This window comes from Serinus canaria, chromosome 3 (genome assembly GCF_022539315.1).
Source record: "Serinus canaria isolate serCan28SL12 chromosome 3, serCan2020, whole genome shotgun sequence".
Classification (NCBI taxonomy): Eukaryota; Metazoa; Chordata; class Aves; order Passeriformes; family Fringillidae; genus Serinus; species Serinus canaria.
Window position 1 is genome coordinate 69,009,112 of NC_066316.1, and position 24,653 is coordinate 69,033,764.

Below are 24,653 nucleotides of genomic sequence, written 5' to 3' on the forward strand. Positions count from 1 at the left end.
CGTGCAAAATACTTCGTTTGCAGAAAGTTGCTGTTTATTTCTCCATCACAATTTCTTTCTCTATTTGGGGATTTTTCTCCCTAAAATTGTTGCTGTATTTGAACATATTTTAAAGTCACTTCCCACACGACAGACACTCTTAAAACCCCTTCTCGGGTGTAGAGAGTATGACTTGGATGAAACGTACGACGCAGAAACCGCGGAGCAGGATGCGTCCGAGGCAGGTACATCCCGCGGGCACAAGCACAGCTCGCACACTCTCCAGGCCCTGGGGACACCCCAGCGCCGTGTCCCGGGATGGACCCCGGGATGGACCCCGGGATGGACTCCTGGATGGACTCCTGGATGGACTCCTGGATGAGTGAGTCCCTGGGCTGAGCTCCCGCCCTGGGCTGAGCTCCCGCCCCCGGTACCTCCCGTATCTTCCCCCGCCCCGTTCCCCGCCCCTTTCTCTGCCCCCGCCTCACATTGACCAATCAGCGGCGGCGCCCCGGAGCGAGGGCCGGCTCTTTCCCGGTGCGGCGCTTCCGGTTCCTCGGCGCGGCCGCCATGGCGCCGCCGTGGTGTCTGTGCCGGGCGCCGCTGCCGGCGCTGGCGCTGGCCTTGCTCAGCCTCGCCGCCGCTGCGGGGCCACGCCAGACCCCGGCGCTGGAGCTGGCGCAGGAGCTGGCGGAAGAGCTGTGGAGCGCGGGGCTGCCCGGCGACCTGCCCGACCTGGAGCCCGAGTGCCGCAGCCTGCTGGCCGCCTTCGCGGAGGGCAGCGCGGCGCTGACGGGCTGCCTGGCCCGGCGCGCCCGCCCGGTGCGGCTGTGCCAGGGCTGCCACGGCCACTACCGCCGCCTGCTCGCACAGTACGACAGCATCGCCCGCGCCGTCGGGGTGCGTCTGGGGGGCCCAGGGGGGTGCGTGGCTGCCGGGGCGGGCTGGGGGCCTGGCTCCTCTCCTTGAGGCTTCCAGGCCTGTGAGTTCGGTGCCGGAACTTTCCTGCCTCGGGAAGGCAGGCTGAAAGCCTCGCTGGGGTGCGCAGGGCAGCTTGGCAGAGGCTGGGGGTATTGGGGAAGCGCTGCTGCCAGGGACGGCCTCCTCCTCCTGCTGCTATGTTGCGGCACGATCCGTGCCGCCCGCTCCCGGCGTGGCTGGGGGCAAGTGGCTCCAGCTGCGGAGAAAGCTGTGGAGTGGAAAAACTTGAGTTGTTCTTGCTGATGGAGCACTGCCCTGGCTCACAGGTTGTATGAGCACTAATGAGGAGCACTGCTAGAGCTTAGATGCCTGGCACTTCCCGGAAAACTGATGGCCTGTGAAGCTGTGGTGAGTGAGGCACATCATCTTGTGAGGAGCCGTGTCACGGTGTTCTTCCTCCAAAGCTGATGGGAGAGTGTGTAAAAAGTCTGAGCAGTGGCGGGGTTAAGTGCACCCTACTGCTGGGAGAACTTTGACTGAAGCTGGGTCTTCTGTTTACATCCTCCATCGAGTTGACTCCATTGTAAAAGTTAGTTCCTTAGATAATGTGAGGATGACATTAGTGAATCAGACCAAAGGGTTTTTGTTCTGTGATGATGGCTAAAAGTTTGTGCCCTGGTAAGAGAACTGACAGAGAGCAAGATTATAGGAGTATGTACCCTAGACTGTGCTTTCAGTCTTGGGATTTCTGAATTCCAAGATTTAGAATTGCCATTGATGAGAAAAGTCTGTTTCTCTCTAAGCCCGGGTGATAAATAGGCGCCACAGTGGCCTGTGAACCATTTCACTGCACGGCCTCCTGTCATTAGAGAAGTATCAGTGCTGTTTTTGGGTGGTGTTTTGGTTTGTTTTCCTATTTCCCCCCACCGCCCCAGTGCTTGTATTGGGAGAATACATGCATGTCCCCTTGGTAATTGTTCTCTCAAGGGCAAATATGTAGCCAGTGGTCTCTTGATTTAGTTTGCAAACTTGTGGTCTATTTGTTTCTTTTATGGAAGCTGTTTCACACCAGTGTCTAGGCAGCGTTAAAGTGAGAAATTGAATGTGTAATTCTCTTGGGTACTTTTGCCATGATATTTTGGCTAGGATTAAGTAGCCAGATGTATTTTGGTACTTAGAATATGTATGAACTCATTTCAGTTGCTGTGCTTGAGTACTAGCAGCCTGGGAGGACTAGTCCACTATGTGCTCTGGAAGGCACTTCTGTTGGCTTTCTTCTGTGTTTGGATTAACTCACTAGGTGAATAAAGGAGGTGGCCTCTTGCAACCTCAGTCCCTGATTACAATTAATCAGGTATCTGATGTTTCTATCTTAACAGCAGTTAAGAGTGCAGTGTGACAGGAGCAGCCGGTTTGAGTTTTGGACATTTCTGAAATATAAAATCCTCCTCACCAGGCTAATTAAAGAATCAATTAGGCAAACTTTATTTAAGGAATGGTTTAGGTCTGTGTGATTCAGTTTTGGTAAAGTGCTTTTTCCTATTTGTGAGCCCAGGTGGTGAGGAGGCTTCACAGCCTTTGTGAAGAAACCAGAGTTTCCTGCATAAACAATAGTCTTTCATATCTGTAACTTAGTAGAAATGAAAGCAGGCAAGTGTGGGAGTTACCAGATGTGGCAATATTTGACTTCTGCAACTGAGCCCTCCAGGGAAAGTTCTTATTTAACCTCCCCTCCCCATTTTAACACAGAGAGGCAGAAACTGGATCTCTTGTAAAGCACTGTAAAAAACAAGTTTCTCATTAAAGAGATTATTTTTTTCTGTGTCCCACATCACTTATCAAAGAGGCCTTTGGCAGCTTTGGCAATTTTGAGAAGTGCTTAAGTCAATTTAGCAGCCAGACACCAGGAGCTAGACTGTGGGAGTCAGCTGACTGGAGGTCATGGTTCTGTATCTGAATTCTGATCAGAATACTTCCTGTTTATTCTACAACTGCTTTTACAGTCGTGTGTGGTTTTTTTATGAACTTGGTCCAGAGAATAAGTTGTGGTAAGGGTTGTGGCAGAGCCTGCTTTGAGGATGGGGATGCATTGAATAGCTCACTAAGACAGATGAGCTTGGTAGCTGTGTCTGGGGAGGTGAGAGCTTGGCCTGGACATGTGCTTGGATGAATGAGCACAGGCACTGCTCCACAGAGGACTCTGTTCCTCTGGTGTTGCTGTACTGGGAAAGTTTGCTGCTGATAGAGTACATTGGTGCAGCAGTTTTGGAGGCTGTTTCTGTTTCTGTTTGGGTTTGGTTTGTTTGAGGCCAGTCCGCTGGTTCAGCTCCCTCAACTGTTTCTTTTGCCTAATGAGAATGACTCTGTCCTCTTCTCTGACTGCACATGCCTTGAGCTGGCTCCTGGGCTGTGGCCCAGGAATGGATGAATATGAGCCACCTGGCAGAGAAGGTCCTGTCTGTGTGCTTGGTTTTTCTTTTTTTTTTTTTTTTTTTTTTTTTTTTTTTTTTCCTGTGTATTTTTGACTGACTTGCATGTAGCCCTAGTAGACCTGCAGAGACTGTGTGCAGTAAGCTGTGTTCTTCACAGTATGAACTGGAGAATCAAAAGACTTTTGTTCCATCACTTCTGCTCTGCCTTTTCCAGAAATATCCATGTGATGTGTTGTGATTGTTTTAGATGCGCTTGTGTAAAATACATTTCAGAAATTCCCCTTTGTATTTTTTAACACTTCTTCACTTCCTTTCTTGTTTCCTTTTGTTTCTAGAATTCCTCTGAGAGCCATAATTGTGCCAAAAGCATCTTGACCTCAGACAGGCTGCATATAGTGGTGACCCTTTCGGAGTTCTTCAATGAAACCTGGGAGGCAGCCAACTGCGCAAGTACGTGACTCATTCTGTAGCTCTCATGCTGCTGTGATGACGTAGCCCCTAAAATCTACACAGATCAGAACTGTGCGTGTTTGTTTGAATACAGCCAGTAGATAACACACAAATCCTGAGCTATAGCCACTCCAAGAGTGCTTTCTCTTGTAAGGGCCAAAATCTGAGGGCAGTAGTCTGTCAGAAAACTACTGATGGTGCTTACTACTTTCAGGAGAGTTTCCTAGGATGTTGGCTTACTTTCACAGTGCTGTTGCTGAACTCCTAAATTCCTCAAATAATGTTGTTTTTAAACGTCTGGCTGATTAGAGCCCCTGAAGTAGGGTAGGATGGATGGAAGCAGTAACACAGGGTTGAGCCCATGACTAGAAGGAAAGCCCCAGAGCTTCTGTCAAAGCTGGTAAAAAGCTCAGCTCTTTTCTTAAAGAAAAATAATTACACTGTGATTTCTACTATTGTGTTCATGGTCTAGCTGTTTCCTGGGTGCTCTCCATTTCATCTCTGCTGCTGGTGCTTCTGCTTCCACAAAATGGCTGTTACTGTTGCTGGGCAAAGCCAGATTTGTAGGCTGGGAAATAAAAGTAATGTCTTGTTTTATCTCGAAGACCAAAGATAATTCAGTCCCCCTCTTCAGAAAGCTCTTGATGATAGTCTTCATCTTTCACTTAATCAAGGCAAATTAATTCTGAAATGTGTTCTCGATGAAGCATTAGGTCAGCAGGTCTGAGATATCAGTGGCAGGCAGATAAGGAAACTGCAGTGTTGACTAGACCTATCCTTTATAGTTGAGAGCTCTTTTTGCAGGAGTAGAGTGTCTGGGGCTTGCTGGCTGTGGAAATGTTAGAAATTAAAATTTCCCAATGTTTTTCTTTCTTTTCAACAGATTGTTTAAAGAATAACAGTGAGGGATTATCAAATTCTACTGAAGAATTCCTGGATTTATTCAATAAATCTCTGACATGTTTTGAACATAACCTTCAGGTATTTATGCTGTATATTTAAGAGAAGCACTAAATCCTCTAACTGCTACTGAAATTTTATTTATGCTGAATAAACTGCAGATGCAGACTAGGCAAATAAACTGCTGCTGAGTTTGTGAATTGTAGGCAGATAAATCCATGATCGGTAAAATGCAGTTGTTTACAGACCGAGTGCCTGAAATTAATTCTAATTGATACTCACCTTGACTTCATTTTGTCTGTAATTGCAGTGCTACTTCACATCAAAATTTCTAAATTCACAATAGTTGATAATTACATAGTAAAAACCAGCATGTCTGCATGCTCTTGCTTTGTAGAATTGTTGTCTTTTTTATGTAGAAATTCAGTCTTTAAATATCCTTTTGATAATATGTACTAGCTCAGAAGCACCAGACACCTTTAATTCTTGTAGCTTTTCTTTTGACTGTTAAAATTATTCATAGTTAAAGGTTGGCCATATTTCAAAGACAATATAACTTCCTTAGTGAAACAAATGTGGTAACTGTCTTCAGAGAAAATTCCCTATATAGCCTAAGAAACTGCATATTCCATTTCAGTCAGAAGCTGGACAGATTTCAGGATCATCCAGAAGTAAAATAGGTTTCCTTCAATGGGCATGGAACAATCTTTGGGGAAACTATCTGCTTCTTTATTAACGCTTTCTAAGAAATGTGCCTTTATAGGCCTTGGTCAGGAGCAGTGTGGAGTGTCTTATTGGAAACTTGGAGTGATTAAACTATAATTTAACGCAGTGGTCAGTGGGTAGCTGGTACAACCATTGCTGGGTTGAAATATCTTCAGAGATTGTAGTTTTCTTTTCAAGTGTCCTGTATTGCATTCATGGGTGCTGAAGGCCACAGATGGAAAGGATTGCTTGGTATGGCACAGTCTGTCCTGCTCAATGTCAGTAGGAACAAATCAAACCAATTTTTTGTTTAATGCCTTAAACTGTCATTTATTCAGAGTTTCATAACCCTAGGGGCAAGGCATTGATTTGTCACCAAATAACTACACAGAAGTGTGCAAAAACTGCAATGAAACCTACATGAAATTGAATGACCTGTATAACCACCTGCAGAGGCTGAACAGGCAAGGGGGTGAATCTGCTCACTCTGCACACTTGTGTATTGACGTGGAAGATGCAGTAAGTATTTGTTAATACATTTTATTCATCTGAGCCATTTGTGCTTTTCATACTAGGATTGCTTTTTCCTTTGGGCAGGGGGCAGTGCCTTTGGCAGGCTGGTGTCCCATGGTGGGAGGTGCTTGGTGGGGCTGTCCTGTGAGGTCCTGCCCTTAGGCAGTGTCACAGGAGTGTGACTGAAGCTCCTGATCTCCTGAACCCATACCAGTTTGAATAGCTGCACTTTCATTTCTTTTTACTGTGAAGGAGATGGATTAAAAAAAAAAAATCTCTTAATCTTGTGGCTTTTAATGTGAGGCTTTACTGCTATTGTTCTAGCTGGTGTGTTAATTGATTCCTTATTAGAGCAGCTGTTCCTAGGGATCCTCAGCATTGACAACATATGTTTGGAAAAAGCTTTGATACATTGTGGAGTTAAAGTGGCTGGGCTGAAGGAGTGCTCCTCAAAAGTATGGGATTAGCCCTGTCCCCACAGATTATCAGTGAGCACTCTGGAAACCAGGCGTGCAGCAGTGTCTACATGTATCTGAGTACAGTTATGTTTTTGAAGCTTATGAAAGTTTTGATGTGAAATCTTGGCTCCATCTAAATAGTTTGTTTCAACATTTCCAGGTATTTGCTTGTTTTTGGGGGAGGCGTGTTCAAGTGCAATTTTCTGAGGTGATACTTGAACACTGCATATCTTGAGGCCTGACTGTTTGCCATGCCATGCTGCACAGAAAAAAAGCATGTGCTTGCTTTCATGGTTTGCTTGTGTTTTCTTTTTAGATGAACATCACTCGAAAGCTTTGGAGCAGGACGTTCAACTGTTCTCTTCCCTGCAGTGATACAGTCCCAGTGATTGCAGTTTCATCCTTTATCCTCTTCCTACCTATTGTTTTTTATCTTAGTAGCTTCCTTCACTCGAAGCAGAAGAAACGGATACTCATTTTGCGTAAGTGGTGGTGTTGGCATTTCTCTGTTGGACTTGGGAGGTGCCAGGGATTTGCTTGGCTCTTGTGGGAGAGGAGGCCCAGCCAGATCTGCCTGCAGCTGTGCTGACGGCGCTAATAGCAACTATTAGTCTGCTGCTGTCCCCTGAAGAAGGGTAGGAAAGAGCTTCAGCCATATCTTTTCATTAAAGTTTCTGGATGTGAACAAAGCTGTTTGCAAGTCTGTGTCGGATAAATAGAGGGAGTGGAGAGACTAGTTTTGTGGAATTCTTTGTGTTTAATTTTCATATAATTTTTCCCTTTCTAGCCAAACGCATCCAGTCAAATGCCAATCTTGTGAACATCCAAGAAAAATACAGCTGAGCTGCAAAACAAAACCTGAGAGCTGCTGCTGGTATACAGTGGGTACAATTGTGTTGGAATGAGGCCGGCACAAAAGAGGAGTTAATTATGGTTTAGTGTAATGATACAGAGCAACACAAGTTAAACAAAATGCTGTCTGACTTCTAAGCGAGGATATTAACAAACATGACAAGGCAGGGCTGTGTGACACTGTATGGACTCTGGTTTTGAAAAATCTGTGGGGTTTTTTTTTCAGTCAGGGCTGAAGCTGTGTTTTTCTGTTCCTAAGCCTTTGTGCTTCACATCGGTAGAGTAGCTGCACTTTCCTTGTAGTATTTCCTTGTAGTATTTTTCTATATTTGCTTCACAAAAACCTGAGATTTTGAATCTTTTCAAAGTGATTTTGATAGACAAAATTTCAAATAATGTTTTGTGTTTCTGCTTAAAACATTACTTTGAATTCCACATAATATTCAGACTTGGAAAGAACCCTTCAAAAAAGTTCCCATCTTTCCTATACCACTGAAAAGTCATGCTGCTGGCATCTGTTAAAAAAGAGGCATGAAATATGCAGAGAAAGTGGAAGTATATAGTATCTAAAATGGCAACAAAAGCAGCACAACTGCCAGTGCTGGACTTGAATAGTAATTATTGATGGCTACAGTATTCTGTTTTCTCTGAAACTGGTGGCATATTTAGTCTTTTGCACACTTTAACCACTAAAATTGTTGCTTTTCAAATTTTACATTTTCACAAGCTAATTTTGCATACCTGCTTGGGTAACAAGGTTTCACTCTCTGTTTATTATGCCATTTGCTTTCCTTTTTAATTCTAATGTTTTAGTGGTTTTTTTGTTTTGTAGAGGAGAAGTGAGGTAAAGTCAAGTCACTGGAAATGCTGGATTTACTGGTCTAGAGCTTGCTGTGGCTTAATACAGAGGTGTTTACAGGAACTTTGTCGGGTAAAAGTTGTGTTTTCTAGGTAATCTGTTTTAGCAGTAAATGAACCAGTGGGTTCCCTTACTTAAAAACTGTTCTGAAGAATATGAATATACTGTGTTGGGAATTGGTGACTTTCAAGAAATAGTTTTAAAATATTATTCCTGTGAAATAGATGGATGTAAACAAATTCCAGCTTGGTGAACTCTAAAGTTGATGGAGAAATTCGTGCAATAACTGCGGGGGATGGGTGGTGCTGCTGTGAGCACCATTTGATGGCTGCAGCAATAGTGGCAGGTCAGTTTGTTTATTGTATTTCTGATTTGGGAGAGTGGTAGTGTTTAAATTATTTATAGCTGTACCTGAGGTTAATGAATGCCAGAGCCTTTGCTCCAATTTTTCAATGTATTTTCTAACCTGGAAATAAAAAAGAATGGTCATTACAGCAAAAAAAAAAAAATTTAAATTTCTCTTGAAATCTGTGCCTGATGTCTGTCAAAATGCCCTGTGAAGTAGTTGTATTTGATTTGCTTTGGAGCCTATAATGTTGATTTTTTTTCCTTTGCACTAAGGCTCAAATAAATATATAAAGGTGTAATAAAAACTCTTCAAATAATTTGTTTTATTAATTATTTTATTTTTATTTGTTAATTTTCTTCTGTTAGGATATTCTGTTGGTTTTGAAGTCAAGTTTAACAAGTTTATTAAACAGTATGTTTAATAATAAGAAAAATACTGTGTTAGTAACTGGTCCCACCCGTATGATTGCCTTTTTGTGTTTTGTCAGAAAGCAGTATCTATCTTCCTCTGTGTAACATGTGAATTACTAGATCAGCAGTCACTTTGTTTTAGGCAGTTTACAACACCGATATAAAACTGTGTTTCTCTCGCATAACAGTACCTTCATTTGGCTGGGAGAGGCATGCTGCCTTTTAAGAAGAAAAAGTATTTTTTATATCTATTATTCTTAAACTTCAACTTTCTGGTACTTACTCAGCTGCCTGCTCTAATAGCATTACATTGATTTGGGACATCATATGATTGAGGGCTGTTCAAAGGAATCTTTCATTCGTGCAGATAAAGCCAGTTTGTATGTGCAGCATTTCAGAATGACAGCATTTATACTGTAAGCGGTGGCTTTTTGAGCACATTCATGTTAAGTAGGTCTGAAAGTCATTACTTTTGGATATGGTGGTTAAGCACTTTAAAAAAAAAAAAATCAGCTTTTCTTATTTTCCTGGCTCCTAAGCCAAACGGAAATACTCATGTGACTTTTGTCATTTTTGATTTTAAAGCAGCAGCAAAGTTTACACTTGAGATTTTAAATGTTAAATCTACTATCTTCTCCTTTTTTTTCCTACACCCCCCCGACTTTCTACTGTAAACTTTCTTTACACAGTGTTATAATTTTGGTAGGCTATTTCATATATAAATTGATTGAATTCTCTTTATACTCTGTTAGAGAAATGTGGAAGAAAACAGACTTTTGAAAGAGAAATAGACTTCTTTTTGCTGCTAGTCTTTCATATTTTGTTTATTTTTTTCCTTTTTGGTATTATATGTATTAAAAAGCATAAACTTTGGAATACTGGTTGTTTGTATTTTTTTTTTTTTTGGTGGAAATAAAGATTTCTTACTGTGGGGGGGTAGCACTTTGATTCTTATTTATACTTACTGGGAAACCCCTAAACGTGCAAAGTCAGCTCAAATAAAGATTGTCACTAAACAGTGAACAGCGTGGTTACTTAATTGCTTCATCTGTAGTAGTTTTATACTCCTCCTGTTCTGGGTTTGTGTTCAGAAGCACCTGCTTATTATTCTTCATTATGCTGTTTGCAGGACAACAGCACCAGAAAGGTTTTTTCAAAGCAGTGCTGTGCTGAATCACAGAACAGCCACTGCTGGGAGGGTGGAGTTTCCGCTCTGTTGAAGCCTCCGGCGGTCAATGGCAAGGCTCGTGTCAGTTGTGACTGACTTTCATGGATGGGTGTGCAGCAGTAAGGCAGCTGGGGCTAACTTACTGTTTTTGTGGGGGGAGGCTTTTGGTTACCAGCCCCTTAGAGCTTCAACAGGCACCGTGTTGTATCGCTGTTGGGCTGCAGGGTTTAAAAAGCAGCAGCGCAGTGCCTCACCATGGAGAGAGTCGGGTGTCTCGCCTGGTGGCAGGAGCCTTGTGCTCTAATGCTGCGATTTGCAAAGGCAGATCCAAGTCTTGTCCCTTGCAAGGGACGTCCAGGAAGGCGGGGCGAGCTGCACTGTCGGTGTGGTTCTAGCTGCCTCTGTGCTCGGGAGAGGAACTTGAAAGGGAATCTGCGCAGGAGAAGGGCAGGGGCGAGGAGTAGAGGATTTAATTGATGAATGGAGCACAGGTTCAGAAATGGGGGTCTGTAAGCAGACGGGGAGGCTGCTGAAGAGCTCAGCTGCCATCACGGTCCCATTCATATTCTCTTTTCTCAGCATCTGTGAAAAGAGAATATGAATGGGACCGTGATGGCAGCTGAGCTGGGAGGGGGATGCTCTGGCTTCTTGGTCAAAGTGAGGCTGGGGGCTGCTGCATGCAGAGCAGCTGAGCTTGAACCCCGCACTGGTCTGTGCTGGGGGCCTGAACAGGTCACAGCTGGGAGTGAGGAGCAGGATGACAGCAGAGACTTGCTTCTGAGTGAAAAGCAACGGCTTTCTTCTGGGAGGGTACCTGGATTGTGTGATGGTGTCAAAATAATCCTAGTTCAAAGGTTCTTTAAAGCTCCTGGTCTGTTTTGAGCTGAGTGAGGACTCCTGTTTAGCACTAAACAAGGGGCATTTAAAAAAAAAACCAAACATAGTGGGTTTTTTTTTTTTGGTTTTTTTTTTTTTTTTTTTTTGTAATGGCTGCTTTCTGCATCTTCATTAAATATCTGCTATAATCACAAAATGGCTCAAACAAAATGGCTTTTGTTTCTGGTGCTTTCTGCCCAGTTAATCAAGTACTGTCAAATCTTGTGTTTCTGCTAATTTCTACCTTAGTTTTCATGCCCTGAATATAGAGTTCCTCTGGAACGATAAGCTGTGTGATTAGCAAAATCACTGTACTCCTAATCAGAATGTATGGGTAACTTATCAATTTTTGTTCATATTTCATTGTGAATTTTTCCTCTGGGACTGATGTAAGCACTTTTAGCCTGAATTCATTAAGCTTGTGCAGGATAAAGTTACATTGGAAGAGCGAAGCCAGTAAATTTTGCAAGACATCTTTGGAGTGTTGCTTCTCCCAGCATTGTGATGGGTGTTGCTACTTGCTGGAGGCAGCCAGGATGATTTGTGTGCTTTGTGTTGTGCTGAGAGTTGAAGTGCAGTTTCTACCTTGGAGATACTAACCTAATCCAAGACAAAAATAAGATGGAAAAGAAGAAAACAGGTGATGTGATCGGTGACCACCATCAGTTGTGTGATAGTTGTATCAAACACCTGCACTTGGAAGAAGTTACATCTTTGGCATCTTTGCTGATCTTTCAAGTGTTCCTGGCATGGTCTGTACCCAGGACTGGGTGTGGGCTTAGGGAGCTGTCAGATCAGCATCTTCTTCTGTGATGGCAGCAGCTTCAGTGCTTTGCTCTGCTGGAAAGTTGGTGCTGCTCCAAACTGGTTTCCCCCTGCATCTGCTCCGAACTGTGGCAAGGACATTGCCAGGGAACTGGTGCTGTGGGGAAGAAATATGGAGATACTCTAGAGTACAGCTGTGAAAGGAGCCTGTTGCTTGAAACATGAGCTAGGTTTGGGCTTTTTCACTTCTGTGCATCCTGTTTGCAAAGAGGATTGAGCAGAATAGGGCTGATTGAGCACAAAGACACTGCTGCAATGTTTTGCCGTGTCAGGGAGGCAAAGTTGTGTCAAGTAAATGCTAATTATTTTTTAACAATATCTTAATTAGCTGTGGCAGAAATAAGTTAAATAGTTACATGAGCTCTAATCTTCCTCTGCTTCCATCTGAGGTGAAAAAAAATGGATTTTCTTTTTTCCAAATAATTATTAAAAGAAAGATACTTGCTAGTAGCTCAGTTGAATTTTTAACTTTTAATACTGAAAATTCTCCTCTGGTGCCAGCACAGTAAGTATCATGGATTGCTGCAATTAAACCAGTGCATTAAGTTATTCATAATACTCTTTCTGGGCAGTGTTCCCACCTGCTTAATCTGTGCTATACAAGCATTTATTAGAACTGACTGTTGAAAAACGCCAAGCTGAATTGGACCCTAAAAAAAAAAAAAATTGGAAAATCAATATGATGCCCTAAACTGGTTTAATGTGTCTTTCCTCTTCAATAATCCTGCATGTTACTGATTTATTTGCTGTAATGAACATGCCATTCAAGCGAAACAAGATTAGCTGCTTAAACCGCCGCATTAAGCACGGAGCAACTTTAATGCTGCTTTATATTTCATTGTAACGCTCAGCACTTACAGTGGTGTGACTTTCTCTCCTCTACAACAATGAGTTTGTGGGAGAGTCACAGAAGGCTTCCCAAATGGGGTTTGGTTAAAAAAGCATTTGAAAAGGTAAATATGGGTTGGAGAGTTGCAACGTGGCACCTCCTTCATCCAAAACTAAGTGGAACCAAACCGGTGAGCAGGATTAATGCACAAATTTATACTCCCTTCAGGATTTTTCTGGGGTTAACCATGAAATAAATGGCTTATGTCAAACTGATCTAGGTTAAGACAGAGAGAACAACCACTGGCAATCAGAATCTTCCTTTGGACTCCATTCAAAAACCTTTTTTCAAGCATTTCAAAGAGTAGCAATTTACTGTGCTGCATCAAAAAACAGACTGCAAGGAGCAGGCATCTTGGCTTTGCAAAGAAGAGTCCCAAGAAAGATGTGGCAAAGACAGAAGTTTTTCAAAGGAGTCTATAGAAGGAGACAGGGAAGAAAGAGCACAGGTATTCACACCTGTCCAGTATTGTGTAATGTATAATAGAAAGTCTGTTCTTTTGCATAATACTGGGCAGGTCAGAAGTTTAAGCTCTCCAGTTTCCAGATAAAACTGTGTGTTCTCTTCCTGCTATAGTGGCAAACTTCAACTGGGCTTTCAGTGGGTTTTGATTACTGTTTTGTTCTTTCCCTCTGTCATTAAAATGCTGTTTTAGATAATTACCTTCCCTTCTTGTTCATTAGGAAGCAAGTTGTATTTGCTGGGGCATCTGTAGTTCTCAAAACTGCAATGAAATGCACTGCTTGCAGTACAACGTTATATTTCTTTTTCTTTGGAAGACTATGATGAGTTGCCAACATGTTTCAGCAGCTTTTTGGGGTCTTGGAGTCAAATTTAGAATATCAAACCCAGAGAAATGTGGTTCAAAGTATTGCAGGTGTGTGCTGAGTTGAGAGCAATTAAACACGTAGAAATTATAAAAAAATATGGTGCATTTGCACTGTGCTGGAGCAGGTTTCCAAATGCAGGTGTTGGCTCTCAGTCTAGAAAGTGCATGTAACTTCTGGTGAATGTTGCTTTTGCTCAGGTGATCAGAACACGGAGACAAAAGTGATCTGGTAATAAGTGAGTTGAGGACTTGAAGGAAGCTGTTTCTGGAGGAGCAAATGCACTCTGGAAGACTATTGGGGAAGCAGCCTTACTTTGCATTGCTCCATTTAAACAAAAAAACCCAAACAAACCTGAAGATGCTTTCAGAACATCTGCCTGAAGGGTGAGTGCTGAGATGCAAAAAGAGAGCTTGTGAGTGCTGGCAAAGATATTAATTTGCCACTGATGTGGCACTTTTCCATGGAAGAACAGAATCTGAAGGTGAATATGATGGAGTGCCCTGAGAAGAACATGCATGCTTCAAGGGGAAAACACTGTCCTCAGTAGCTGGTTTATAACGGAGGAATAGTAACAGCCATATTTCTGAGGAATACTTGTGTGTTTTTCCTCAACTATCAGGAGCTCCCTCAGCAGTGTTTGCTGTTGCTCTCCAAACTGCACAGATGTAAGTGATGCTTGCATTTAGTCCCTGGGCTCTGGTCTCTCTGTGTTACAGCAGGCTCAGTTCCTACTGCATAATATACTTATTTTTTCTGCTACAGAGATAAGCAGCTGCCTTTATTGCAGCCACTCACATGAGCAACTTTAGGCCCACTCATAAGCTCCCACAGTCATATTTTATTCACAGACGAAGTGATTTGTGTGATCTTCTAATTCACAGCGATAGAAGCACTTGGACCTGTTTGATGTCCAAGCAAGCATCAGAGGAAGGGATAGTGAGAAGGAAGGAATGAGGGAATAGTGAAACCAAGCAGGAGAAAGGAGGATTGAATAGTCCTGGGAAAGCCTCTGCCCTGCCTTGGCTTGTATAATGGGGACTTATACAACGTGTAACCCAACCTGACCCTGACCCCGCCAGTGCTCAGGGACTATATTTTTACTAAGATTAAGCTTTTCTTTTCTTTCTTTTTCCTGGAACAATTTCATTGGCTTTTAGCTTGTCTCTTGGCTGGCATGGTCAAAGCAAGCTTGCCTGTTCTTTATCTGTGATATTTACCTGCATCCTCCACGAGTCATAGCAGAGGCTGCTTTGGCCCAGCAGCTGTGTGTGTGCCAGCTTTGTTGGGGAGCATGTGGCTGTCTCCCAAATGGTTGGGTAGTGAGGAACCACTCCAAAAATCAAGCAGGTGAAAGGGCCTAGTTTCTTTATAGGGCTTCTCTCTCACTTCCCTGAGGAGATTGTGTGCACAAGCTGATCCCCAATGACTGGTAACAGGGGCAGATTTTTGCCTCTTAACACATACAGATGCCCACTTCTGTTCCAGTGAAAGCAACTCTCTGTAGTAAGAGGTCAGAAGTAAAACCCCATGTCCTGTGCTTTCTGGCGAGCATGCAGAGGGACTATAGCTCTGTGACAGGGAGCAGGCTTCCCCCTGGGATTTTGGGGTTTATCCCCAGATGGGATGGCTGCCCTGCAGTGCACACCTTGCTGCTGACTGCAGCAGCCAGCAGTCTTACATACAGGTAGGCAGCCTCAAGGAAAAAGCAAAGCAGGCACAGATGTGCTTGGCCTGATCTCTCACCCTCTCAATGTTCTGTGTCTAGAAGTCTGTAAGCAAAGAGGATACATCACTGGGGTTTGGATACATGGCCTCTCAGCACAGGGATGCCAGATGTGACCCTTGTGCTCTGCCCTTCAACCAGCTCTTCTGAATCAACCATAAGATCTTGAAGGCACTTAAACTTGGCAAACCCATGTTTTCTTCTCTGTTCTGGTTTCTATTTCTGATCATTTTGATTCAAGATCTGCATTTTTTTTTGATTTATGCTCACACAGCTGCAATAGCTCAGTAAAAGAAGCAGCCCCATCCTTTATGTGATTGGGGCAGGAATCAAGGTGTGAGTTATCTTCATGGTCTGACGTTTTGAAACTCATATTTTTACACTGGAAACTCATTCTGAGGGGACAATAAGCATCAGTCAATGTGGACAGAAATAGAAGTAACAGATGAAAGTGTCTAAAATAGATTTTAAATATACATATACGTATTTCTTTTTCTTTTTAAGTGCACCTTTCTGATTTCAGAGTGCATTACCTCTCAGCTCCTGTGCCATGAGTCAGACAGTGGAGGTGCACAGACTCCACTGTTCTCGCTTCCAGCATCTGAGAGGGGAGATGAGGTAAAAGAGGAAAAAAGTAGAGATTGAGAGACTAAGAGACCCCATCTTACTCACTGCTAGGAAAAAATGCATATCTGCTAAAAGGGGATAAGAGGAGCATAAATTCCACTCAGATGTGCCTCTTGTGCAAAATGACTAATTAAATTACATTGGTCTCTTAAAAACAGACCTTGCTTTAATGAGAAAATACTTTAGAGGTCATTTAAAAAGAAATCAAATCCCCAGGAATGATGAAGAAGGTATGACTGCCTGCCTGGGCTTTGTTATTTCTTAGAAGTAAATCTCATTTTGGGGACAGCTTTTAAGAAGAACAGTAAAGCCTGGCTCGCATACAATAGCCAGGCTCATACAAACAAGTGTGGGCCAGGACTCACAATGTGGCTGCAGAGGTCAGAAAACAAGTGCTGAGTGGTGTGTAAGTGAGCTCAGCCTCTCATGGCCCTTGGGCAAGCCCTCCTGCCCACGTGGAAGCAGGAGCCTTGGCCAGTGGTGAAGGCACAGCTGCCTGAGCCTGGCAGGAGTCTGGGAGAGGCCAGGCAGGTCCTGGCTGGGGGAGCAGCCTGGAGAGTGCAGGAGCACCGTGGGGCTTCTCCCATTTCTTGTGTTGCTGGAACACAGACCCCAGGCATCTGTAGTTTCCTGGCACAGGCTTTGGGTGACAACTGCCTGTGAGCAGTGCCCACTGAGGAACATAAGAGCTGCTGTAGTGGGTCATCTCTAGTCCAGGAGCCCGTCTCCACTGTGCCTGCCTGCTCTGGCACCGTGGGTAGGACCCATCATTTTTTGTTCACACTTTTTAAACCTGCTAGGGTTTTCCTAAACCTTTGCTGTTTCCCTTCTGCAGTTCCCCCAGTAGCACATATGCCCCAAAGAACTGTTTGTCAAACCGTGTGCTCAAACACCTGCAAGATGAGATTTCTAAAAATTAGTTTACATACTGAAAACATGAAACGGATTAATGCAAAGGGGAAACGTTTGATCTCTTTCACCAAATAACCATATCAAAAGCTCTTTTCAACGCCTTTTGTTGAAACATATAAAAGTCATGAACTCCTTGGCTGCTAGCCAGTACATCAGAGCATTGCACATTGTAAACTAATGTTGCTCTGTCAGTCTCCAAGGACATGAACTGACTCCTGCCATGCCTGGATGCAGCCTCCAGGGATTATTAGGGTGTTTGTATGACTGGCAACACTGTATGTTCAGTACTGAAATGGGTAAATGTGTATGAAAACCTGTCAGTGAATTTGAGAAGTAGCTCCTGAAGTACAGCAGATATTATTTCCAAGAGAAAGAGACTGACAGATTGTCTATCTTTGAGGTGATGAATAAGAAAAAAAACCAGGTATTTTTTCTAAAAACTTGGGAAATTTTATTGAAAATGACATATTGGTCCAAATACATCAATTTTGATTTCCTGGTGTTTGCCAGGAAAGGCTACTCCCCAGTAAAGGAGAAGTTCTCTTCTGGTTTTGTTATAATAACAGTTAAAACTCAGTTAAAACTCCCCTAAAACTCAGTTATGGGAAATTTTCCATCACTTTATCTCATCTGATGGTTCAAAGAGCAAGAACCAGGTTTCCTACTTTATTATTTCACCTTTCAGAGCTTTTACTGCTAATTTGGAGGGGTACTGAAAATGAAAAAGTTAAATTTTGAGAGTACCTTGTAACTGTGGTGAAGTTTATTACCACAAACAGGTAATGGCATGATCTCTTCCTAAACACCAAACAGGCCAAGGAAGGGTGCAGCAAGCAGCAAGAAGAAGCTGATGGGAGAGGTTAACATTGACAAGTTTACAGGTGCCAGAACACCCACAGTGACTTACTGGGTCCCATGGCCCTGCCAGGTCAGGGGCTCACTGACCAGGAACCACTGGGGAGCCCAGGGGGCTGCTATGCCACGGAAATCACTGCTGAAATGGGCAGGCACGTGGAGGGGAGGCAGGGGCTCCTAGAGGTGTGTGGTCACTCAGCATTGGGTGTCTCAGGAGCTTCTACTCAGGGCAGGACAGCTGACACAGCTCCTGGAATCTGCAGGGTGGGAAGAAGTCCTCACTGGGTCCTGTAAGCAACTCCCTCTGCTTGCTTTTCACATAAATCCTCAGGTTTCCCCTCTAGTGCTTCCTTGCAGCATTTCAGCCATGTCCATGTTCACTTGTGAACACCCAGGGTGGCTTTGAAGATTCAGCTGTTATCACTCCAGTGGTTGTTTGGTTCCAGAACCATGGCCCTTACTTCATGCAGGCTATGGAATGAATCCACATCTCAGTAGTGTTATACTTGTCAAATACATACTGGTCCTCCTCAAAATGTCACAGAATACTTGAGGGTGGAAGGGACCTCTGGTGTGACCCCTCTGCTCATGCAGGACCACCCAGACACAGTTGTCCCTAGGGGAGACTATGCTGAGCTTCTCAGTTTCCTGTTTTTGCAGGGATACCTCTGAAAGTGAAGCCAGCAGCTCTAGGAAGGGGCTGAGAAAGGACTGCTGGGTGTCAGATCCCATGCCCAGCTCCTTGCTGGGGCAGGATGGTGTCCAGTATAATCCTACAAAAACCTCTCCTTGGCCAGTCTTTGTCCTCCAGGGGCTGTGGCTCCTCCTGATGCTGAGGCTCTCTGCACTGTATTTCCTGTGGCACCTGGCTCCATGCACAGGTGGTGTCCAGGAAGGACACACCGGTGGGTTTGGTGGCAAAGCTTCTGCTGTGATCCCTGGAAGTTTGAGCAGTCCACTGTGCAGGAGCTGGGAGCCCTGTGTCTGTTTCAGGGAGAGCCAAATAGCTCCTTAAATGCTTGTTAACCCCAATCCAGGGTGAGCATTGCACATCCCTTCATTCTGGGACCAGCCCTAAGCTCTGTCCCTTATTGACCATGCATGAAGCTGTTGCTGCTTTTGCTGCTGAGTGACATTCAAGAGGCTGTTGTAAACAAGGGATGGTTAAAATTGTGTTCTCTACATGATATTTCAAGAAAAAAAGCTCTCAATGAATAACAGGACAAGCACATTCTGTGCTTGGCTTCCTGGGGAAAGCAAACTTGTGTCTTAAAGGGTTTGAATCCAGATCGTGATCTCTTATATTTGCAATCTCTTGGCAAATCTTAATCAAACTGGACTAGAGGGAAAACATACAAAGAGACAGGAGCTCCTACAAGTTTCATGATAAGGGCTGAAGAGGAGAGGAAATAAATCACCCAGAAATTATCCTTCAAAGAGGTGGTAGCCTGAACTCACCATTGGTTAGCCATGGCAAAATTCTACAGGACAGAGCCTGTAGAAGCTGCAGCTGCAGGGAAAGCTACAGCCAGACTTTGCATCTTCCTGGGCACTTCAGTCAATTGATCATGGGGCACAAATGTGTCTTTGTTAGTTCCAGTCCTTAAGGACTACCTAAGCCAGGCTGCTGGTTCTGCTTTACTCTTCAGTCTTTCTGTGCCACACTGGGAGCCATGGGGCCCTCCTGGTCTTGGCACAGCTGCCAGACTGGTGAGAGGGCAAAATAACCAGCTCAAGGCAGTGGTGGAACCACCTCTCTTCAGGAGAACCTAAGAAAGTTGTGATCTGTCAGAAATGTATGTGCCTACAGTGCTGACTACTGCTGTGTTTCTCAAATGCAAGAGGATTTTCTTTCCCCTTGGTACCAAAGAGTTTTATGCTGAGTTGACTGAATAAGACTTTCCAGCAGAATAATTTCCCTGAAAGATTAGGAAAGTCAAACATTTCTTAGGATCTCCATCATGTCTGAAATTTCTTTATCCTACATATGAATTACCTTTTTCCTTTTAAACTGATGCATGCACCAAAGCTGAGCCAAATGCTTCCATTCCCAGCTGCTGTTGTTTAGCTGCTCCCCTCTCTAAAACTTTTTATTTACTTTTTTTATTTAAGGTGAGAGCCTGAGAGAGGTCAGCTGGAGCATAAGTGCTCTGCTTTTCCTTTTCATTAGCACAAGTGATGGCTACACATGGATTTCAAATTTGTTTCAGCTCTTACTGGGAGCTCTTTGCAGCCTGAAGCAGGGATTGATTGCCTGTGAAGAGGCTCTGCGGTAACAAAGGCAGAAGTCAGGCAGGGAAGGTCTGACATGTGAGCTGTCAGAGGTGGTGTCACTGCCAGCTGACCCATCATAAGACTGCCGGGAACAGCCAAAGGGTGCCCTGCTCGGGAGGTTCTAGTGCCCTGCTCCCTGCTAGTTTGTGCTTGGAAACAGATTGACTAACATAATAGAGTGATTTTGTAATCTGTCATAATACCATAAGCTACAGATCCACAGACTTTGACCCCTCACAGGTATAATGAGCTCCTTTATTCAGCTGCACATGCTCTCTCGATGGGGGAGAGAGAGGGGGGCTTTTTTCTAATTATATATCCAAAGCATATGTTTTGCCCAGAAACAAAGCATTATATTCATTAGTGAAATCCTATAAGCTTGGCTCTTTTTATTAGCCAGTTAACTAATTGACAGTTAAGAACATGTATTAATATCATGGTGTAACCATGCAGTCACTTAATCTGACAGCTTTATTAAAATCATAGCATTGCTCCTCTAAGTTGCTACAGTGAAGGGCTGTAGCATTTGCATTAGAAACACTGGTGTTTCGAGATATAAAGCTCAGCTGTGAAAAAAAAAATCAACAACACACAAAGTCTCAGCCTGGTGTTGGTCTCTGTTAATCCTTTGTCAGAACAGGAGAAGAGCACCAAAGGTCCTTGTATTTGTCTTTAAAAATCTGCTCAATCAATTTAAAGTAGGTTTTAGGAGCCTAAAAACCATTTGTTAGTACATTATCTTATTTTCCTTACTGCATCAGAAAACTGTGGCAAAATGCAGAGCACTGCACATCTGAAAGAATAATGCAAAACTCTGTGTGCAGTTCAGGCAGGGGGTGTGTGTCACACTGGGGACAGGGGGGAGCCCAGTACAGCTGAGGATGTGGCACTGAACACGGCCCTTCCATTTGCTGTGGTAGTTTAAAAAGGTAAATGACCTGTAAATGGAAAAGCTTAGAAAATAAATACTGGTAATGGAATCAATGTCATCATGGTGTGATGACATTGTACAAATCAATCTTACATCCTCACCTCACCAAAGTAATAACTCTCTATAGCAGCCCATGTTTGAAAAGGTTGAGGTGGCAGACTTTTGTCACAAAGCGCTGTGCTTTCATGAGGAACGAGAATAAAAGCTCTACAGAATCACATTATTCCTTTCATTATGCTTGCACAGCCTCTGCATCTCGTTTACAGATCTTTATTACCTGGTGTCCGACATATAAGATGGAGAATACAGAACAGCTCTGGGTTTGTCAGACTGATGGCTACAGAGGGAGGAAAAAAAAGATGGAAATCAGTGAAGAAAAAATAAATATGAAAACCCATAATGGTATTTTTACCAGTTGTTACTTCATGCAGATTGACAGAGTCATGGTGGAATACTCAAAAATCTTTAAAATGCCTCCCACTGAGCGGCAAGGCTGCCCACTTTTGGTATGCCTTCTCTGCAGGTGCTGAGAGCTGTGCTTGGCTGGGCTGGAGCTACTGTGCATTTACTGGCCTGATGTGATTTACTCTGTGGTCAGGACTGCCTGGAGTGGTGGCTTGGCTTTATTCATAGCAAAGCCATGCATGTCCCCATCCCTGCCAGGATGGGCTAAATGCCTCCGATTCAAACTTCTCCCTGTACTCTCTGCCCTCTGTGCCTGGAATGTCCATGACCATTATTTCAGCTCAGCAAGAAGAGGTCCAGAGTCCAGCAACAAAGGCCTTACAAAAGAGGCTTCACTCCCTTCTTAATTTCTTGCAGACTTCCCATCTTTTACCATGGGCAGCATTGAAGTGAGTGTCACAGAACTGTGTAGCCAGACTGATCCCACAGCCAGTTACTGTTGTATGAAAGATCTCATCTGGAATGGATGGGACCAAGTGGAAATTAGCTTGGCCAGGGAAGATGGATTTGGGCTGGACATTTCCGATACAGAAGCAGAAAAGTCAAAGCGTCTTCAAGCTGTTGTTGCAGCCAAGAAGAATGTTTGTGGGAAAAAAAGTAATCTTTTGAAGCAAAGAAACCTCTCAATGAGAAGAGGACCAAAGTCAGTAGGTACACATGAGTACAAGCACACGTTGGTGGTTTTACTGGACATAGGCTATCAGAAGAGAGCACATGAGCCTTGCCACCTCCTGCAGACCATTGCCCCTTTCTCTGCTGTATCTACCCAGTGCTACTGTGCTAGGGATGCTCAGGGGTATGTCCTAGCCTAGCCCTTTTAGCAGCCACCCATGGACTTATTGTCCTATTGTCTAATGCCTTAGTCAATTTGCTGATGCCATTTGACTCCCTCAGCAACAGAAGTGCACTGCCACCAGCCTAACAAATGTCTTTTAAACCAAGCTCCTACTTGTTTCCTCCAGTGTCCCCCATACTGATGTTTGCTGATGCAATATTTGTGAGTTGCTGTTCCACTTGGCTGTTTCTACCAAAGCTTTGTAAACCTCTAGTATGTCTCCTCAGCCATCTCCTCTGCAGAACCTCAGCCTTCCTCCATGCTCCCCATGGGATGATCTTCAGATCATCTCCTTGATCATTTCAGTTGCCCTTTCCCATCACTCCTCTAGCTCTATATACAGGGGTATAGGTCAATAGGTGTCTGCTCCAGCCACCAGTGGTAAGTGTAGATCAGTTCAGCCAGCAGGAACAATTTTCAAAGTCCTTTTTGTTCTTGTCATGACATCTACTAGGATTCAATCTTAATGAAAAAGAGTTTTCATCCTTTGCCTTCTGAAATGTTCATCTAACCCCAGACAATGTTGCCCCTTAAAACGAAGCAATGGACAAAGTAAATCAGATAATGGTAGTTAATTAAAAATCATAGATGAAATCTGACAAAACTCTCTGGAAGTCAATACAAGCCTCTGTGCATAATTTTGGTGACCAGTGACAGGACCCAAGGGAATGGCCTGAAATTGTGTCAGGGGAGGGTTAGTTTAGATATCAGGAAAAGGTTCTTTACCCAGAGGATGGTGGGGACTGTAACAGACATCCCAGGGAAATGGTCACAGTACCAGCCTGACTGAGTTCAAGAAGTGTTTGGACAACACTCTGAGGCACATGGTGGGATTCTTGGGGCTGTCCAGTGCAGGGCCACAAGCTGGAGTCCATGATCCTTGTAGGTCTCCTCCAACTCAGGACATTGTCTTGTTCTAATTTATGATTTATCACATTCAAGGTTTTACAACTATTTCTTGCACAAATCTTGTACAGGTAGCAGCCAGTAAATGTGAATTTTTCCTGATCACTGGCAGCATGATTGTGATCATAATAAACAAAATGTCAAGGAAAGCCTCTTTTAAACATTCAAACAACATCTGTTAAAAAAGCCTAGCCATGGTGAACAGATGGCTGCTGTATATTGGAGCAAACTTGTGGAGAGGACCATAATATCACACTTCCCAAGCAATTTCTAAGCAGCAGAGGAGAAAGCAATACCTCTAATGCGAAATCAGAGGTAAAATGAATTAGGTGGTGATAACCCTTGAAAAAGAAAAGGTATTTTGTGAGTTTCTGTGCAAAGACCATTTGAGCTCTAAGCTTCATAATCAGCTTGGAAAATAGTTTAACCCACAGGAATCTTTGTGACTTACTTCTGTCTTCCTGAGTTTGCAAGGTCAGCTATCAAAACAGACATAGTTTGGAGACCTTTGAGTGACAAGCAGTAAGCATAATTTAGAAATGATTTTCTGTTTCTAAAGGCAGTGCTATTGCATCATTTTTAGGTCATGTTTAACAATATGACATAAAATAGTTAATTTAAACAAAAATGGGAAACTCAGAGGAGGAAAAAGGGGGGTGTGGACTTTTCAGATAATCCACTTACTGCATCTTTGTTGTGCCTATCCTCATAATACCCCTGAGTCCCAGTTGCTGGATTTAGCTGTAACACTTACCAACTTCCAGAGAAGCAGCAGCTGTGCTCCAGCTTTCATTGCTAATATCCCTGGCATTAGTGCCCTGTAAAGCCCTGTGGCAAAGACTGCACCTCCTCAAGGTGTGGGCTGCTCCTGGCTGCTCCCTGGGTGCAGCTGGGTGAAAGGCAGAGAAAAGGGGGAGGAGAAAGGGAGGGAGGGAGGGAGGAAGGAAGGAAGGAAGGAAGGAAGGAAGGAAGGAAGGAAGAAAGAAAGAAAGAAAGAAAGAAAGAAAGAAAGAAAGAAAGAAAGAAAGAAAGAAAGAAGAAAGAAAGAAAGAAAGAAAGAAAGAAAGAAAGAAAGAAAGAAAGACAGGCATAGGTCCTAGGTCAGTGGGAAACCCTCAGTTTCTAAAGCACTGCTCAGCTTCACAATTGCATCCTCACAGTTACTCCCTAGCAAGCAAAAGCAAAGAACAAAGTAGGCCAAAATGCCAACTAATTTGATTCCTGATGGAATTCAACCACTAGATTTCTGCTAAGGGTAAAACTCCAGGAAGTCTCAGCCCAAATGTTACAGATGAGCATGTAAGGTGCTTAAGCTCTTTTCTTCCCACTTAACTGGCTCTTCTGGCACTGCACTTTATTCAGGAGCGCTGTGGGGTTTTAAGGTGCTGCTAACCCCTGCACCACTGATACACAAGCTGCCAGCATTCTGCTCTAGGACCTTTTTCCTGAATTTATTACCTCTCAGCAGGAATACCCCACAATTTACTCTCATCTGAAACTACCCACTGGATGAAGTTGTGCAGTATTCAGCACACTGCCCAGGAAAGCTCCCTTTAACCATTGTCATGGTTTTCCCTGGAATACAGTTAACTTTCTTCACAGGACCTAATATGAGGAGGGTATAATTTGATTTGTGCTGGAAATAGAGCTGATAATTCAGGGATATTTTAGTTCTGTTGAGCAGCACTTGCTCACAGAGTAAAGGCCTT

General features: G+C 43.6%; 1 protein-coding gene across 2 annotated transcripts; it reads left to right on the top strand.

The window, feature by feature from the left end:
- Positions 1-533: 533 nt before the first annotated feature.
- OSTM1 (osteoclastogenesis associated transmembrane protein 1) lies at positions 534-9,851 on the top strand. 2 transcript variants are annotated; one of them, XM_009097227.4, is made up of 6 exons: positions 534-879; positions 3,668-3,782; positions 4,666-4,763; positions 5,742-5,906; positions 6,675-6,840; positions 7,146-9,851. In XM_009097227.4, the coding sequence occupies exons 1-6, from the start codon at positions 550-552 to the stop codon at positions 7,199-7,201; spliced, it is 930 nt and encodes a 309-aa protein (XP_009095475.2). In that variant the 5' UTR covers positions 534-549; the 3' UTR covers positions 7,202-9,851. The 2 variants fall into 2 exon arrangements, with proteins under 2 accessions (XP_009095475.2, XP_050828516.1); XM_050972559.1 differs by having other exon boundaries at positions 5,841-5,906.
- The last annotated feature ends 14,802 nt before the right edge of the window (positions 9,852-24,653 follow it).

What these genes read in the sequence shown, in the direction of transcription:
- OSTM1 (XM_009097227.4), top strand. Translation starts at nt 550, where the DNA reads ATGGCGCCGCCGTGGTGTCTGTGCCGGGCGCCGCTGCCGGCGCTGGCG. An exon ending in GGAGGCAGCCAACTGCGCAA is followed by an intron (nt 3,783 to 4,665) that starts GTACGTGACTCA and finishes TCTTTTCAACAG; the next exon opens with ATTGTTTAAAGAATAACAGT. An exon ending in GTTTTGAACATAACCTTCAG is followed by an intron (nt 4,764 to 5,741) that starts GTATTTATGCTG and finishes TCATAACCCTAG; the next exon opens with GGGCAAGGCATTGATTTGTC.